This window comes from Rhyacophila brunnea, unplaced genomic scaffold (assembly GCF_057557595.1).
Source record: "Rhyacophila brunnea isolate RB1 unplaced genomic scaffold, BYU_Rbru_1.0 scaffold_9, whole genome shotgun sequence".
Lineage (NCBI taxonomy): Eukaryota > Metazoa > Arthropoda > Insecta > Trichoptera > Rhyacophilidae > Rhyacophila > Rhyacophila brunnea.
In genome coordinates, this window is record NW_028233361.1 from 23,695,210 (window position 1) to 23,713,391 (window position 18,182).

The 18,182-nt window shown below is 32.6% G+C and overlaps 1 protein-coding gene across 2 annotated transcripts in view; it reads right to left on the minus strand.

Moving 5' to 3' along the window:
* The window catches only part of LOC147063418 (tRNA dimethylallyltransferase), a 577,495-nt gene that overhangs the window by 467,757 nt on the left and 91,556 nt on the right, over window positions 1–18,182 (minus strand). For both annotated transcript variants that reach the window (XM_085959874.1, XM_085959875.1), the window contains exons 2-3: window positions 14,352–14,489; window positions 10,695–11,329 (exon numbers count right to left, since the gene is read on the minus strand). In XM_085959874.1, coding sequence (XP_085816000.1) covers window positions 10,695–11,329; window positions 14,352–14,489 — 773 coding nt within the window. The remainder of the gene's footprint in view (window positions 1–10,694; window positions 11,330–14,351; window positions 14,490–18,182) is intronic.

The following is an 18,182-nucleotide window of genomic DNA, read 5'->3' on the forward strand; positions in this document are numbered from 1 at the left end:
TGAGTGTCCACGCCTCCACTACATAATATAATAGCTACCTATTGATACGTACTAATAGTTAGACATCTATAGACCAAGTTATACAAGTGCAGAAGTATAAAATCACCACAACTTGTGAATTTGGTAAATATTAATGCTCAAGTCATGAAATTATCCGCCGTTCTTTGACTCAGTGTCAACATTTACTGACAATCAGTGGGAAAATATTTGTCAAGGACATTAGTCATGTTATTCCGCCTTAAGGGGGGACATGCTCAGCGTAGGTCAAAATGGAGCTTTTGTTCTATTTTTAAAGCATGATCCTGGACATACCTTAAACGTTGTAGATAATCTATTTATATAATTTTGAAGCCTTATTATCCTTTATATTTGATGACTGCATAAAGTATTTTTATTACATAAAATAGTATTCTTTTAAACCTCTCGCTCTAATGTTTTAGAATATAGTCATATTTCGGTACATAAATGTGCAGTGGTGTTAAGATTTTTTGCATTTATTAATTTTTAAACATCAGTATAATTTATATCGACATTATTATAGTGAAATATTTACGATAAAAAATTATATTGATAATCTCTGCGATCCCAAATTTGACAAGAATTAGGCATTTTATTATTCAAAAAATTGGCAAGATTAACACATTTGAAGATAATTCTAAAGATACTAATTATAAGCTATGTCTTTGACCATTCAAGTGTGATAAACATCCTACGAATAATGAATGCTTTATAATAATTATTGACCTAAGAATAAGGTAGTGTTTTTTTGAAATACGCCATTTCTTTTGGCATTCCCCAGTGGTTAAGCTACAACATACGGCCGTAGCCATAAATTGACAAACTATAATTGAAGTAGGGAGTAAAATGATGTTAACGCGCGTGTTTGAACATGTACCTAACCGGAAAAAAAAATTAAACGGTACCTACATGTACGGTTATATCTTCATCATGCCTTGGCAAATCGCCTGTGATCAGAAATGTACTCAAGCTAAGAGATTAATATCACGCCATACTATATACAATTTTCAGCGACTAGAGTAGATATGCGAGTATTATGTGTCTGAAAACTCCGAGAAGCTGAAATGTACCCTGTCACAACTCACAATTATTGTAAGGCTCTTCCACAGAATTGGAATGGTGACTGGATAAACAGCGACATGATATTATCAAATTGTATTCAAAGCCTCGGTATAAACATTTTTTAATCTCCTGCCTTAAATTAGCTTAACTGATAATTGGCTAGCAATATTTTTCTTTGTCCATATTCGTTCCTTACAGAGGGGATATGGACACTACGAATCTGTCGCTCGCCAGTCGCCTTGTGTCTTTTCAGGTCAAGCCAGCACCTTGCTGCTCCAGCGTATACTACATATATAAATAACTAAGCTACAAAATTTTAGTATTTCAAATAAAACATGGCGGTATTAAATTTTCACTGAGTAGGTACATTATAAACTGTGGAAGTGCGAAGTAAACTTTACTAAATATTTAAATTTTATTTCAATACACATTTTCATTATAATTAAATTGAATACGACAATATAAAACACTTTGAGCACCTTCGATAAACGCATTGCGTGAGTGAGTAATCCTATAATCGTATATGCTACTGTCATACTGTATGAGGAGTGCAACGATATTTCCTTGACACGTAATTGTACGATACATGAGTGCTACATACTATTTAATATAGTATTACATGCACTTTTCATGCTGAATGAAATAAAGATAATTTTATGCCGCATTGACGTAGGTACTACGTGGATCCAGTATGTTAAAAATTAAAAAAAACACGTACCTACACGAACCTACACATAGAGATCTAGGCCTGCCATAGTACGCATAGATAGACGAATGCCATTCTAAATTTAATAAGTTAAAATTATCAATTACCACTTAATCTTAAGATGTTTATAGCTCAGCCAAACACTCATTAAAACGTTGTTGTGTATCCAAATGTTTCTGGGAGTATAATTTCTAATACCACATGGTTGACGCTAACATGTATTATGTAGGTACCTGCCTATAATAAATAAGGTTTTTTTATTAACATAAACCAATACAATATACATGTAAAAACAGTGCATAAACATACAGCTAAATAAACCTCACCCAAGACTTCGTAGCTTAATAATAAAAAAATGCCACTCTCCCATAAACAGATAAAAATTCAGATTAATGCGGTGTAAAAATGAAATTTACCTACATTACAATATCGGCCATTGTTATGGTACGTTTACATCTGACACTTATACCGATATACTTATTTTATGTGTCTGACATAAAAATTCACTTACTGTTTACACCTGCATGGATCTGACATAAAATTCTGGTATACTTCTCGTTGAAATAAAGTCTCGACACTTTATTCAATGGCAACATTGGAATAAATATATGCGGTGTTTACATATGGTATTGTAATTTATTCGGACACTTATTTTGTATACTTCTCAAAAACGTTATGTTAGTTGTCAATATGGGAATGTTAAAAAAGAAAGTCTTTTGGCAACAAAAAGGAGGAAAAAATGGTCTAGATGGGTGCGGGAATGGATTCAGCGACGAGAAGAACTAGGTGCCTTCCGTTTAATGTCAGAGTTTAAAATCGAAGATCCAACTCAATTTGTGAACTTTAGTTTGCAAGATTGGACCTTTTGCCAAAAAACAAGACACACAATTCAGAAATGCGTAGAAGAACGATTAACAGTAACATTGCGATATCTAGCACTTGATCGTCATTGCATATTCAATATAATATTATCGTACCTAATACGAGTGCAGGTGTGGGCCAAAATGAATTAGGTAATACCATTTGAAGCGCATTTTTTCTTCACAGAGTGCATCAGAATTAATCGTATGTGCCGATAACAAGCGATATTTTATTTTCGAACAAAATCCATAGAACACGGCACATCCGATTTATTTCTCATTGTCTATGATTTTTGACAGATCGCTACAGTACATTTATTAACGTAAACGTTGGGCATACATTCATGGTGTACCTATGATAATAAAATTAATTGTCCGTTGTTTTAGAAATATACATATGCAATTCACTAGGTACCTGTCAAACTACGAATATTGTGTCAGGTACTTGACATAAAAGTAGACGGTGGTCCAACTTCGGTGATATATCGCTCTAAGTTCGAACTTGTCGAATACGCGGTGTTTACATTTGCGTATATAAGTAGATTGAATAAGTGGTAGGTGAGAGTCGACACACGCAAAATAAGTGGCAGATACAAATATACTTACTGTTTACACTTAAGTGAATATGGTGTCATACATAAATATGACGATAATAGTGTCAAATGTAAACGTACCATTACAAATCTTCGTCCATGTCCATAATTCTTGCCCTATTCTTGATAAAGTTTATGGTAAAAATACATAATGGTATTTTAGTAAAAAAAAAAAAAAAAATTACTTACAATACAATAAGGATGATCATTAAATATTTTCGTCAGTCAGATGTATTTAAGTTTTTGCAACAGTGTCTATTCTAATATTGAGATTTTCTAGTAGAGAAAGGACATATTCATCTGGTATTGCGGCCACGACGAAAAGTGTAAATGTCATTTGAAAGTAACGATACCAACACCTAACTGAGTCGTCTGCAATGCCACAAGAATCTGATGCCATTCTACCTGGTATATCAAAAATTGGAAGCCATATAACAATTACTATTACCTACACACCATAATTATTGGTGAGGCAACATCCCGGGGTGGGTCATGGCCTTCTCTAATTATCGTCACCACTCCGGTTTATCCTCCTATATCCTATATATATATACCAACAAACTGCATCCTTCCAAAATGCTTATCAGTCACACATCCTGGGTTACGCCGTAACACTCATCTGACCAGATGGTTTCATATCGAAATATTTCCGGGCTGGTCGATCCAAGGCATAGACGGGATAATTTTGATGGCTTAGGTATAGATTATGTTGGATTCCCAAATTATTTATATAGTATTTAGTAATTGTATCCGTCACACTTTATCTTCGTTTTAGACTCCAAATATCGCTCTCAGAATCTTATTTTCTATTATGAACAGACCGTGTTCCGGCTGTTTACGACTAACAGTGAACATACGTTCTGTAATGACAAATGACAATAAAAACCTTTAAAATTATTGTATTTTCAAAAACCCACTTTTGTTGTTCACATGTTTAAAGTAAGTAAAGATAATCAGTTTTAGAACACAGTTCAAAGCGGTGAAACATCATGATATAAATTAGTATAAATGCAATGTATGTATATTGATATAATCTTTCACAAACCAATTTCAGAGATTTTTCAAATAAATGAATCATTATAATATATATTTTTCACATGCATCACATTTCAATGGACTTTTACAGTAGGTACCTAGTCATTATTTTTAATGTTTTTAGGAAGTCAAATGTTTTGCTTGTGTACAAACATCGTTTTTAAGAGCATAATTCAGTGAAACGGCAAATAATTTTCAACTATAGGTGCGACGAAATTTCGAACTGGCTGCCAATCGGAGAGCGAAAGTCGAGCTGTGAACACGTCAATTTGTTTTGTGATGGCGTCGGGGGAATTAATTCTTAAATCGTGAAAAGGTGACTAAAAACGTTATCCATTTACTTGAAAAAGAAAACAAGTCAATGAATATATTATTATTACAAATAGAACAATAAACAAAAGACTAAATGGACGCATGTTGAATTTTTATGACAAATCATGTTTTGTTCTGTACACGTCGTTTGCACAATCTTCGCTTCGCGCAGTCACGATCGTTTTAGACCGTACTCCAGCTGAAGTATAGCCTTAAACGACTTTTCGCCACTATTTCAGTTTAATGTTTTTAAATCAGCATAACTAAAACCAATACGCGAGGGCGCCACATGCTACCATTTGACATATTATTATCATTGAACACTTTTTATACCGTGATGAGCTTGGTTCTAAATTCGAGCACTAGACGATTTATGATGGTAGATCTATAATATTAAAATAAAAGTTTGTGGAATATGTTTGTAAAGCGTTCAGTCAATAAAAAGGTCGAGTAAATAGAATAAGTTGATAGCAATATTATTATAGCCGGCGTCAAATAGTTCTCTTTTTTTACGTTATGAAATAATTTTCCGTATGAGTGGAAAATTACTTGGTTTATTTACTTCAGCGTAGCTTGAAATTGTTTCAAGGCGAATTGTAAACATTGATACGAAAAAATCTTGCATTTGTTGCCGGGCGATAAAAACATATCGATAGATTATCACTCCTTAGTAAACATTTATTTACTATTACAAAATTTGAAATCGATAAGATTTGTATGGTGAAAAACGTAAACGAATTATGCGTTACTTTAAAACATTACAAAAAAATTGAGATAGAGATAAACTAACTGTTTTTTTAATCGATGATTATTTTTATTTATTTAGAAAAAGAGTATTAGGTACAGAATTACAGCGATTGGCCAATGCGCCATAATATAAAATAAATACAAAATTATAAAAATATCTTAATTAGAAATAACAACTAATAATAACGAGAAAGCAGAAAAGACAGCACGTGTATATATATGTAAATATTAAAAAATCATGATAATATTTATATTATGATATCCGTATACTAGTGGCGAACGGTGCCTGTTGAAGGTAGGTAGGATGTGGTAGACAACTGAAAAAAAAGTCTCAGGGCAGCTACATTAACAGTACTTTAATTTGAAATTATAGATATTACACGAAAAAAGATGACATGCACCAAATAGATATTAAAAAAGTAATGTGTTTTGACAGCGAGACCATTGGGAAACGTATAAAATCAAAAATCACATGCTGTAAGCACCTAAAGGGGCGTTAGGCTTAAATACTTACAGTTTCATGTCACATGATAGTATGACACTGGTTTTGATATTATGCGTGTGTTTTTTACAATACATGTGTAATCGTATGTATGTGTTGAATGCGTGAAATATAATGTTCGAAATTACTACGAGCCTTTTTTATTGTATTATTCTATTGGTGTCATAACTGGTTACGTATTAGTGTCATGTATGTGTCGGTCTGGTTATGCAAGTGGGCAAGTGCAGTTTTACTCTTAAGCACGTTGCTTGCACAACCAACTATCTCTATATATATAAAAATCTCGTGTCACGATGTTTGTGGTTGAACTCCTCCGAAATGGCTCAACCGATTTTTATGAATTTTTTTATGTATATTTGTTAGGTATGAGAATAGGTCAACAAGTATATTTCATACCGCTAGGTGATTAGGGTATCTCTATCCAGAAAAATTTTCTTTTATTATTTTGACAATTTTTTTTTTGTATTTTTTTTTATTATTTGGCATAAAAAATACATATAACCCCAAATTTTCACTCTCCTACCCCTACCCTCCCATTTTTTATTCGCGATTTTATTATTTTTGTATGAACAAATTTAATTTAACCGTCGTTCGTATTTCAAACAGAACGAAATTATTTATGTTGTTGAATGACAGATGGCGCTACGTCCGAGAAGAATTCAAGAGAAGCGTAGCGTCATTTTGACATTTTATTCGGCATACCACAATGCAGTGCGTGCAAAATTTTGTACGATTTATTTTATTTATCTATTTTTATGTGCGTGTATTACAGTGCACAATGCCAGCAAGACGCAAGGGGGGCCATTTGGGCCGTCAAACGAATAAAGCAACAAACATGCGAAATAGTAGAGCAGAAAGAACAGACGAACAAATCCAACAAGGTAACAAAATCGTGCTTAAGCATGTCGCAATTGCGTGCATCTCAATCACAAGAGGCACGAGCTGAACAAAATCAACAACGACAATTGGAACGGAGCCAAGCGCGCCGGTTCGTAGTTAACACACGCAGAGCAAATGACCGACAACGCCAACAAGTACATCGAACATTTACATCCGCTTCGTTCCTTCGTCTCGCATTCGAGTACGAGCCAGATATTGAATATTCCGCTCATCCGAAAGTGCTGATTGGTGCTATGGACAAAGAATGTCCCCATTGTCATGCGCTCAAATTCAAACATGAGTCAGCCGGGATGTGTTGCGCATCAGGAAAAGTGCAACTACCAGAAATTGAGATACCACCAGAACCATTGAACGGCTTGCTCATCGGCACGGTTCCAGATTCAAACCTGTTCCTGAAGTCCATTCGCACATTCAAATCATGCTTTCAAATGACTTCGTCCGGAGCAACAGAAATAGTTCACAATACTGCGGCAAATGGTCAACAATTCCATTCTACGTTCAAAATCAAAGGCCAAGTATACCACAAAGTAGGCTCATTGCTGCCAATGCCAAACGAACCACATACATTTTTACAAATCTACTTCATGGGCGCGGCGGTGAGGACATCAATCATGTGGATGCACGTTGCGGCTACAATAGCCTCAATTCGCCTAATGCCAGGCTCATCGTCGGCGAACTGGACGCCCTGTTGAATGAGCACAATGAATTATTGAAATTCTTCAAAGCACACATGCACCAATTGCAAAGTGACAATCACGCTATTGTCATCAATCCTGATAAAACACCAGCTGGAGAGCACGTACGTCGATTCAATGCGACTGTTGTTGACGACATTGCTGGAATCATGGTTGGCGACCGCACATCGACGCGAAAAATCGTGATTCGAAGAAGAAACAATAATCTGGAAATCATCGCTGACACACACCGTTCATAGGACGATCTCCAATATCCGCTAATTTTCTGGAAGGGACAAGACGGATATTGCATAAACATTAAACAACGAGATCCTGTCACAGGTAATTCATTCATTATGAACATCATTACTCATTTTGAATTGAGAAAATGAATGGTTGATGTTTTTTTGTTTTTATCGACGGTCATCGTCTACAGCGCTCTATTCCTCTTTCTGTCATAGATCCCATCCCCACACACTTACGATACATTCGTTATTTTTTATTTAACAACCAAAATATTCACTAGAAATAATTTATATGGCAGAACAACGTTTGCCAGGTCAGCTAGTAATTTATATTATAGAATGCCAGAAGAGCTACCAGCAATGCGGTATATGTACGTGGATGGCCGATACTGATATGTAGACTAGCAGAGATTTCTGGAAGAGTCCGAGATACGCCAAGAATTGTACAGCCAAGAATGATGATGACAGCAGTCGTGAAGAACAACATTTTGGCGGTAAAACAAAACCGCTCTTTTAATATAAATAATTTTATCTTCTGTATTATATTATATCTATTCATTTTATTTGTCTATAATAAGACTGGGCCATTGACAAAACAGTTTTTTTAAATTAATTAAAATACACAACAATCTAAACCGCCATATTTTTTTCTTGCAAAAAACATACTTCTGTCTAGACACTTTGCAATAAATACATTCAATGTAAATATTATTTGCTATATTGGATTTAAATTTTTAATTATTTACAGAAACGAGATTGACAAAAAAGAGAGTTTTAAAAGTGTAAAATTTAATTCATAATCAATTTTAGTAAAATTAAAAAAAATGTACGTACCAACGATTCAAAAAAGTGAGAGATAACAATAAATTGAATTGATAACAACTGGCGCCAAATTTACGTAATTTCGGAGTAAATTGCCAAGTACACTCACGTTTTACTGATAACAAACATAATATAGATTCAAGAGTTGGTACTTCAATAATTCCAAGAGATTAATAATTATCTACCACAAAGTACTTAATATAAATGAAATCATTTTATATTTTTTCAGCACATGGCTTAGCCAGATAAATCCACTTAACCAAACAGATTTCAATTTCGCTTTAATTGATTGGTATCGTCTAAATTGTCCCAAATTATATTATATCATTGGACTAATGAATACGTTCCCAAGAGTGATATAGTATTAGACAGAATTATCATCAAAAATATTCGTTGAAAATCAAGCCAAATTAGTTTTGGACTTTTAAAATACAGTACGCGTACACCCAACGACGCCTTACAAAATAAAAGCTAAATTCACGAATGTATTTGGCTCGCTTCATACTTTATATAATATGACAAGCTATCGATCAAGTAGATAACTAAAAAAAGTTACAAAAAAAATAGAAATTCAGTTTTATCTCTTAAATTTATATAATAGTGATAGAACGAGCCTGTGTTGGCCAATAGGGATTTGATATACATAGCTGTTTTATTGCGTTAACTGTCAATAATTCATGGTGGAAATGTGCTATTGTAAGTGTTTATTGCTTTATATGTTTGTTTTATATTAATAATTAAGAATGTTTGGTTTAAGTATCCTTTTAATGAGGTATTATGAAATATTAAAATGCAATTTTATTCATTTTAATTACCAAGTGTTATTGACATAATATATTTTGATAGGATACTTCATTGTATTGGTTGATTATTTTTGTCACTTTTTGAATTTGTTATTAATATTATATATTCGTGTTGTGTTGAATATATTCTTTAGTTCAAAATATCCCTCTGATGTGGACGAAACCGGTCCAGATATTAAATAAAAGTGGAATAAGTACGACAAAAAAATTGCGTTTTATTAAAAAAAAAAAAAAATTCATAGCTGTATTTTCATCCTAATAACAATATCAGTGGCGAAGAGTGGGGGTGTAAGTTGTGGGGATTCGACATAAATATAATACATACTTATTTGTTTTCATTGCACTAATAATACAAATTGTAGATGGAATTGGTTAGTTTTTTTTTTAATTAAATTAAACTGTGTCTAAACCAAACCATAATAGTAGAGGTAGCCTGTGGAGATCTGACGCAAATAATACACACTTTTTCAGTCATTCACATTTGGTTTTTTATTGAACTAAGAAAACAAACGGCAGACGGTTTTTAAAATTCGATTAAGATTAAACCCTGTCTAAACTAAACCATAATAATGGATTTAAGTTTTGTACTATTCCATTTGAGTCGTTTTTTGGGACCCGGGTTTCGCTTGTCGGCATCTTCAGACACTGTGTCCACTCGAACGAATACAATTAATTCTAACTTACATAATAAATTAATACAATAAAGTAGGTAAGTAAAAACGTTATCACCCACATATTAAATCAAAAAATTATGAATAGTTAAAGTGTTATATAAAAAACGTCCATTACTAATAACCTCTATCACGAAAGGCGAAACCCGGGTCACGAAAACGACTAGAATGGAATAGTACAAAACTTAAGTCCATTAGAATTTTAATTCAAATTCAATCAAGTACCTTCGGTCGATAGTATTGATATTATAAACCATAATAGATAAACAATATTCTTCTAGCAATAAAATATATAATTATTGTTAATTATGTATGGCTTAATTACTTAATTTTAGATATTATATAAGAATATTTGGTACTGTTCGGTTATCAGGAATACAGTGGCAAACACATTTTGAAAATAACAGATAAACTGGATTATTTGTTAGGTTAACCTAACCAAACCTAAACTAACCCAAACTAACAAACAGTACCGAATATTTTCTATCTATTAAGACATTCTTTAGACAGTGTTTAATTAAATTTTAAAAATTAATCAATACCATATTATTCCTGCAAATTGTATTCTTAGTTCAATGAAAGAAAATAATTATGTCTGTCAAAGTTTAGTGTGCACTATTTTATGTCAAATCTCTACAGCATGCCTCCACCCTTCGCCACTCCAAAATATTATAACGATTAGAACATGGTAATAAAAATATTGGCAATAAAACAGTGATTGCTTGCACTAAAGTTTCCACTAACCTTAAAATTTTTCTTCGATTATTCGGGTGCAGTCTATCAGCCATTTCCGGGTCAACTTCCTTCAGTTTATTGTGGAGGTATTCACTGCTCAATTTGCTATCGTCGCTGAAGTCGTCCTCACCATCAAGAACCTTCTTACAGCGAGTCACTTCACCACACTTCTCACTCCCACTATCACCAGAAACGTTTCCACCACTTCCTCTGATATCTTCACCCACAACACTTAATTGATGATGATTCACACATATACCTTCTGCAGAATCAGATTCCCGTCGTGCTTTTCCAATAGCATCAACATCTAGTTTAATTCTTTTGCGTCGATATTGGTCATTTTCATATTCAGCTGATACTTTTGTTTCGCTATCGAAACCGTCATCTCTACCGTCTTCTTTTGTTTTACCTTTAACATCTTTGTTTTTCGTCGAATCAAATTCACTTTCTTCTTTTTTACTAGCCTCCAGATCTAGTTTAATCTGCCTAGCTCTACGCTGATCTTCATCGGATTCCGAAATCAGTTTCTGACCATCGGTTTTGTTAACATCGTCAACGAGTATCTTCCACAAAATTGATTCTATATAGTAATTGGTACCACCCACAACTATAGGAATTCTTTGGCTTGATAGTAATTCATCAATCTGGATACATTAGTTAGGAAAATACATTTTTTATTAATTATTTCTAAACACATTGGTTTGGAATGGTCGCAAAATCAGACTGTAGAAATACCGTTTTTCAAAAGGGAAGAAAGAATTTATAGATTAACTACTGAAGTACCCGGCTTCGCATGAGATCGCTTCATTGGTCGATATCATTTATATTACTTAACAAAACAATAACAATTACATTCGTCAATATCTATATCTAGACATACATGTAAAAATGAAAATTCGCCAGGTGAATGCAGAACTATTTTCACTCACATTTGAAAAATTTTAGAAGGGAGTTCTTTGAAACAACCTACTGAAATTATTTATTATTTGTATAGATAAATATAAACATCATTTTTTGATAGAACTATTGACGAAAATAATGATGCATTAATGTGTAGGTACATATACATAATAAATAACTTAAACGGGATGATACAAAGACCACTTCTAAAATATTTCAAATGTGAGTTAGAATAGTTCCGCATTCAGCTGACATTGTTCTGACAGATAATCAAAGAATATCAAATTAAAATCGAATCCAAAATAAAATGCAAATTGTCCTGAAAACTCAAAATTGCAAACGGCATGAGATGTATTAATTTGATCAAACAAGCTTTATATTTATTTATAATATCTAAATGTCAGTTGGGGTCAAGTATAAAACTGAAATAAAACATATTTGGACTTTGGCTTTGTAGATATTGTCATGTAAGCCTGAATAATATACAAAATTTTACAATACAACATTATTCATTCAAAACACGTCAGTTGCATCCACGCCAAAAACAAACATAAGAGAAAAATGATTTGAAGTGAGTAACATTATAACCCATATATTTCTAATACCGGGCGAGCACTTTTATTAATAATTACACTACCGACTCACGTATAAAGATAATTCTAAAAAACCACGTATAATTAGGTGTTTCAAAATTCAGTAAAAAATTGTAACCATCTTATTAATTTAAGATAATAAATAATATTCATTACCTACCTAGGTACTAACTTTTATTTATAGAAAGCATCAGGATTGAATGAAGCCTTATTTTTACACTTACTTATAATTTTTGATAATTATAAAAATATACCAAACAAAATCTAGAACTATAATATGATAACGGAAGAATTTTATTAAATAAAAGGTATTTTCGCGATTTGATTCGTGCTTGGGTATCAATCGTGCAATGGTCGATTGTTTGTTTGTGATAGTATGATTTGATAGTTTGTTGACAGTAGTTAGCTAACCTCAAAATGGACATTCAGTTGAATTCAGAATTACAAAACCTAACCTAACTTAACCTAATAATAGTAATATTATATTGTGTCCAATTATAACTAATAAAACCATCCGTATTAAATTTACTTTTTCTATTGTCATGTGGACAGTTTAAGACTTCCATACCCTGCCAAATTCACGCACTCGGCAGATAATTTGCCTAATTCATGAATAAGGCAACGGGCTTGCATTTTTCATGAATTAGGCAAAAAAAAATCCGATTTCATGTACTACGCAATTTCACGCATTCGGTGTAACATATACACACATTGAAATTTTAAAAGAGAACGAAAATGTACGAAATGGTCGACGTTCTCTCTAGAGCAGTATTTCTCAAACAGGGGGGCGCGGCCCCCTAGAGAGCCCTAGAGCTCTTGCCAGGGAGCCGCGAAATATTTCAGTATTTTATCAAATATTTTCCAAACTTAAATAAAGACCAAAAGTACTATTGGATAAGAACACCATTTGCTATATCCTTAAAATATGATCATATTACGTGGGAAGCTCAACAAGAATTGATTGATGTTAGATCATACAATTCCATTCAAGTCGGATTTAATGAATGAAGTGTTGCAGAATTTTGGATAAGGCGACAGCAAGAATATCAGTCAATCGCAAAACTAGCATTGTTAATCATAATTCCTATTGCGACAACATACCTATGCAAAACAACATTGTCATCATTATTAGTAATAAAAAAATAAACACAGGTCGTGTCTATTAACGGAGACTTTGGAACAAACCCTGCGAATTAGCATTTCAAACATTGTACCGATATTGATTTATTGTGTAAAAATATTTCAATTTCAATTTCAATTTATTTATTTTACATATTGTGGACATTACAAATTATAAGTTTAAGACGTTCACAACATGACATTTAGAAACAAAGAAATATTATGTCAGTTTTACAGTTTAACAGTTTAACAGTTTTATGTCCATAACACAAGAGATAGATCAGTATTAAGTTATTCTACAGTATAAATGTGTAAATACAAAAATATTAAGTATGTAGGTACAACGAAGTACACCGGATGAGTTAAGCAGACCCTATTTTAAGAATTTAAAAAACAACGTCCACCTAAATTCACCCTCACGTAAGTGGAATATATCAATATCCGAAGCGGTTTCATTAAACATGGTTATTGCCCTCCCAATTGGCATTACTAATGGCAGGTTAGTTCTGCACCGTGGGAGAACAAACAACGGATGCCCTCGATTCCTAAGATAATTATCAGAGTTCACATTTACGCCACGTATAAGTCTGAAAAAATATGTAGCTAAATAAAGAAATTTTAAGCTACAGTATGTAAGCATCCCTAAGAGAAAATCAGTCGGATAGATATATCCCTTTCATCAAATTGGTTGTGTAGGCTGTAGCTGTAATAAATTTGAAGTTAAGTTTTGTTTGTTTTTTTTTTTTGCTTCACAAGCAAGTAAATGAAATATTTTATTATTTTTAGTAAAAATATACCTGTAATAATACTTAATCGTAAATAAAGTACTACTGGTCACTAAAGACTAAAGTTTTTGGGAGCCTTGCATTTTTTTTCTGATTTCAGGGGCCGTGGTATGAAAAAGTTAGAGAAGCACTGCTCTAGAGAATAGCTACCTATCCAAAAAGCCTAACGAAAAAACATTTAAAATACTAATGCTTAGGTACCTACTTCGGTTCCCACCGAACATTCAGTAGTGTTTACTCATTTTTTTAAGATTAGTACAAAAGGATACGATTGTCACAGCTTTGTTGCGGAAGTCGATGACCGTATAAGTTTGATGTGGTTTTAGGATGTCCAAAACGTGGTGTGGTACCAAAGCTCGTTCTTCCTCTGTAGCCTTTGCAGTAACTATGTTTAATCCCTTGTAGATCTGTGAAAAAAAAAACACATTTACCTATACTAGTCCGTAAGTTTAATTAAATATCGAAAGCTAATCTTAAATAAAACTACTTTTAGTTAAGGTTTAAATTATATTTATATTATACCTAATAGATAAATTCTGTGTCAGTTATACGTTTGGTATAATATTATGTTAGTTGATAGTACCGAAAGGCAAAACACGGAACGCGAAAAACTATTCAAATGGGAAAGTACAAAACATAAATCGATTAGAATTAAAATAAAAATTGTATCAAGTTTATATCCCCAGTCAATATTATATATTTTACGATGAAGTTTCTTAAGGACGGACATGCTCAGCGTAGGTCAAAATGGAGCTTTTATTGTATTTTCAAAGCATGATCCTGGACATTCCTTAAACGTTGTAGATAATCTATTTATATAATTTTGTAGCCTTATTATCCTTTATATTTATTTTAAACATTTGATGACTGCATAAAGTATTTTTATTACATAAAATAGTATTCTTTTAAACCTAAAGATACTAATTATAAGCTAAGTCTTTGACCATTTAAGTGTGATTTATAAACATCCTACGAATAATGATTGCTTTATAATTATTATTGACCTAAGAATAAGGTAGTGTTTTATGAAATACGCTATTTCTTTTGGCATTCCCCAGTGGTTAAGCTATAATATACGGCCGTAGCCATAAATTGACAAACTAAAACTGAAGTAGGGAGTAAGAACATGTTAACGCGCGTGTTTGAACATGTACCTAACCGTTTTTTTTAAACGGTCGACATAAATTATACTGATGGTTTTATAAATGCGTTTAAAAATTAATAAATGCAAAAAATCTTAACACCACTGCACATTTATGTACTGAAATATAACTATATTCTAAAACATTAGAGCGAGAGGTTTAAAAGAATACTATTTTATGTACTCGTAATAAAAATACTTTATGCAGTCATCAAATGTTTAAAATAAATATGAAGGATAACAAGGCTTCAAAATTATATAAATAGATTATCTACAACGTTTAAGGAATGCCCAGGATTATGCTTTGAAAATGCAATAAAAGCTCCATTTTGACCTATCTTCAGTATTAATAATTTCAAAATATGTTGAAATCATACTGGGTATAAATATCATTTTTAGTAATATTAAATGGATTTTTAAAAAATCTCACCACTGGATCTAATAACACAAATTCCTCAAATCTAGAAGAAAACTTGTATTGTATAATTACGAATTATTAAGAGGATAAAAACTACGTGCGTCGGGTGTAATATTTGTCACGGGGCCACCCATTGAATCAAGAATCACAAACTCATTTATTTTCTCGCGGACATAATCATTTTTTTATGAAATTAAACCTGTTAGTGGAGTGACAGTATTATAATTTGATGGTATCTTGAGGGCGCATCAAATTTTCCGGCGCCATTTTCAGGCGCCGCGTTGCCGATCCCTGCTCTACAGTTTACTATATTTCATTCGAAGTATGAGCAATTACTATCATCGAAGTTTACAGTTTCATTTCGCGGCCTGATTAAAGTGGGAATTAGTCCAACCGTACATTGAAAAACTACATGTTAATTTGACAGACCCGAGACTCAAGAGTTTAAGAGGACACGTTCACGTCATTCAATCTTCTATACTCTATTGTGTGCGCCAAATAACTTAGGTATATTAGAATCCAGATATTTTAACATACAAACATAAGTACTTATATATTTCCAAAATGTCTATTTCCAGCTATCCCTAAGAAGTAAACGATTTCTCGAAGCCAGCTAAATGAAGAACAATAAAACGGTCGTGACTAGGGAATCCAACCCCGAGCCAAAATTCTGATCCCGGGATTTCCGGATTACAATTTGACAATCCCGGGATTGACATATTTTCCATAGTTAATATATTTTTTTTATATTTACAAATAACATTGATAAAATCGGTCAAAAATAAATATAGTATAATTTATACTATTTAGGACATTTTTATTGTTAATATTGTGTACGTTCAATCTTGAAAATACATAAGTTTAATGGAGTAAATAATATTATAATATAAATAAAAATGTGAATTTAATATGAGATTGCTGTTTCTGATAGTAAAGACTTAATGAATGGGTTAGCGAGATTTAAAATAGTAAAGCAAAACATGGTGTACTTATGGCCTGTCCGCTTCATAAATCTAATTAGTCAGCCAAATATGAAACTGCCGTAAAACGTATGAGATCATGGTGGAATTACTTTGTTGAAAGTGCGAAGCATTGGTTTTTTCCAATCTTTCTCATTTTTATTAATTCACGTGAAGAAATAAAATGAATCGGCAACTTACATATGGGTATAAATCAAACTTCATTCAAACTCAGTTTATTTCTAACTTAGTTATTTGTTATTATAAGTATTTTTTCTGTTATATTTTCGTTTTTATTTTATTTTCCATAAAAATTGATAAAAGAATCAATTGGAATCCCTAGTCGTGACCATCTTTAGTAAATTATGAATTTATTGATATACCTACATATACGTACTTCGTGCAAATTCATTTAACAGCTCGAATGCAATCAAATTGCATTGTATAATCGTTACTTTAAGTTTGTGCAATAATTCCTCCTTCTTGGAAATTAGTTGCATATAACACGCATTGAAATCGTCGACATACTAATGGAAGCAGCATCTAACGAGCAAAAGTGCACACGTAAACCAGTCAATCATATTATAGATCTGTATAAAATATCACCACCTATAATTACCTACATAATATCTAAAATATAAAAATCAATATTTGTTTGTTCGTATTTTATGCGCTGCCATACCGTTCATCCAATTGTGATAAAACTTTGTCAACTTATTGCTTGCACTTTCGCGAAGAGTATAGGCTATATAATATATATAAAAATGAATGTCCGTCTGTCTATCTGCCTGTCTGTCCCGTATGCGTTCCTATACCATTCATCCGATTGCGACGAAACTTTCGTCAGTTGTTATACGCACACCCGCAAAGGTTTCTGAGTTAGAAAAACCATATTCGTCTTCTTCATCATCATTATATCTTCTTTTATTCGTATGGTTCCTTTACCATTACGACGATTACGATGAAACCTTCATCAGTTGTTATGCCCACACCCGCGAAGGTTTCTAAATTAGTACAACTATCTTCTTCTTCTTCTATTCTTTATTCTTTATTCTTTTATTCGGATGCGTTAATATTCTATTCATCCGATTGCAATAAAACTTTCATCAGTAATTGTGCCAACACCCGCGAAGGTTTCTGAATCAGTACAACCATCTTCTTCTTCTTCTATTGCATATTTTTCTATTTGCATGCGTTTCTATACCATTTATCCGATTGCAATGAAAGTTTATCAAGTGTTGTTCTGACGCCCGCAAAGGTTTCTGAATTTGGACAACCATTTTCATATTTTTTTTTTCTATTCCACCTTCTTCTATTCGTATGGGTTCTTATACCATTCATCCGATTGCGATGAAATTTTGATCAGTTGTTGTGCGCTCGCCCGCAAAGGTTTCTGAATTAGTACAACCATCTTCTTCTCTTCTATTCGTATGCGTTCCTATACCATTCATCGGATTGCATTGAAACTTTTATCAGTCGTTGTGCGGACACCAGCGAAGGTTTCTAAATTAGTATTATATAAAATACAAATTTTGTTGTTTGTTTGTTCCATCCAATTTTGAATTTTTAACTACATATTAAT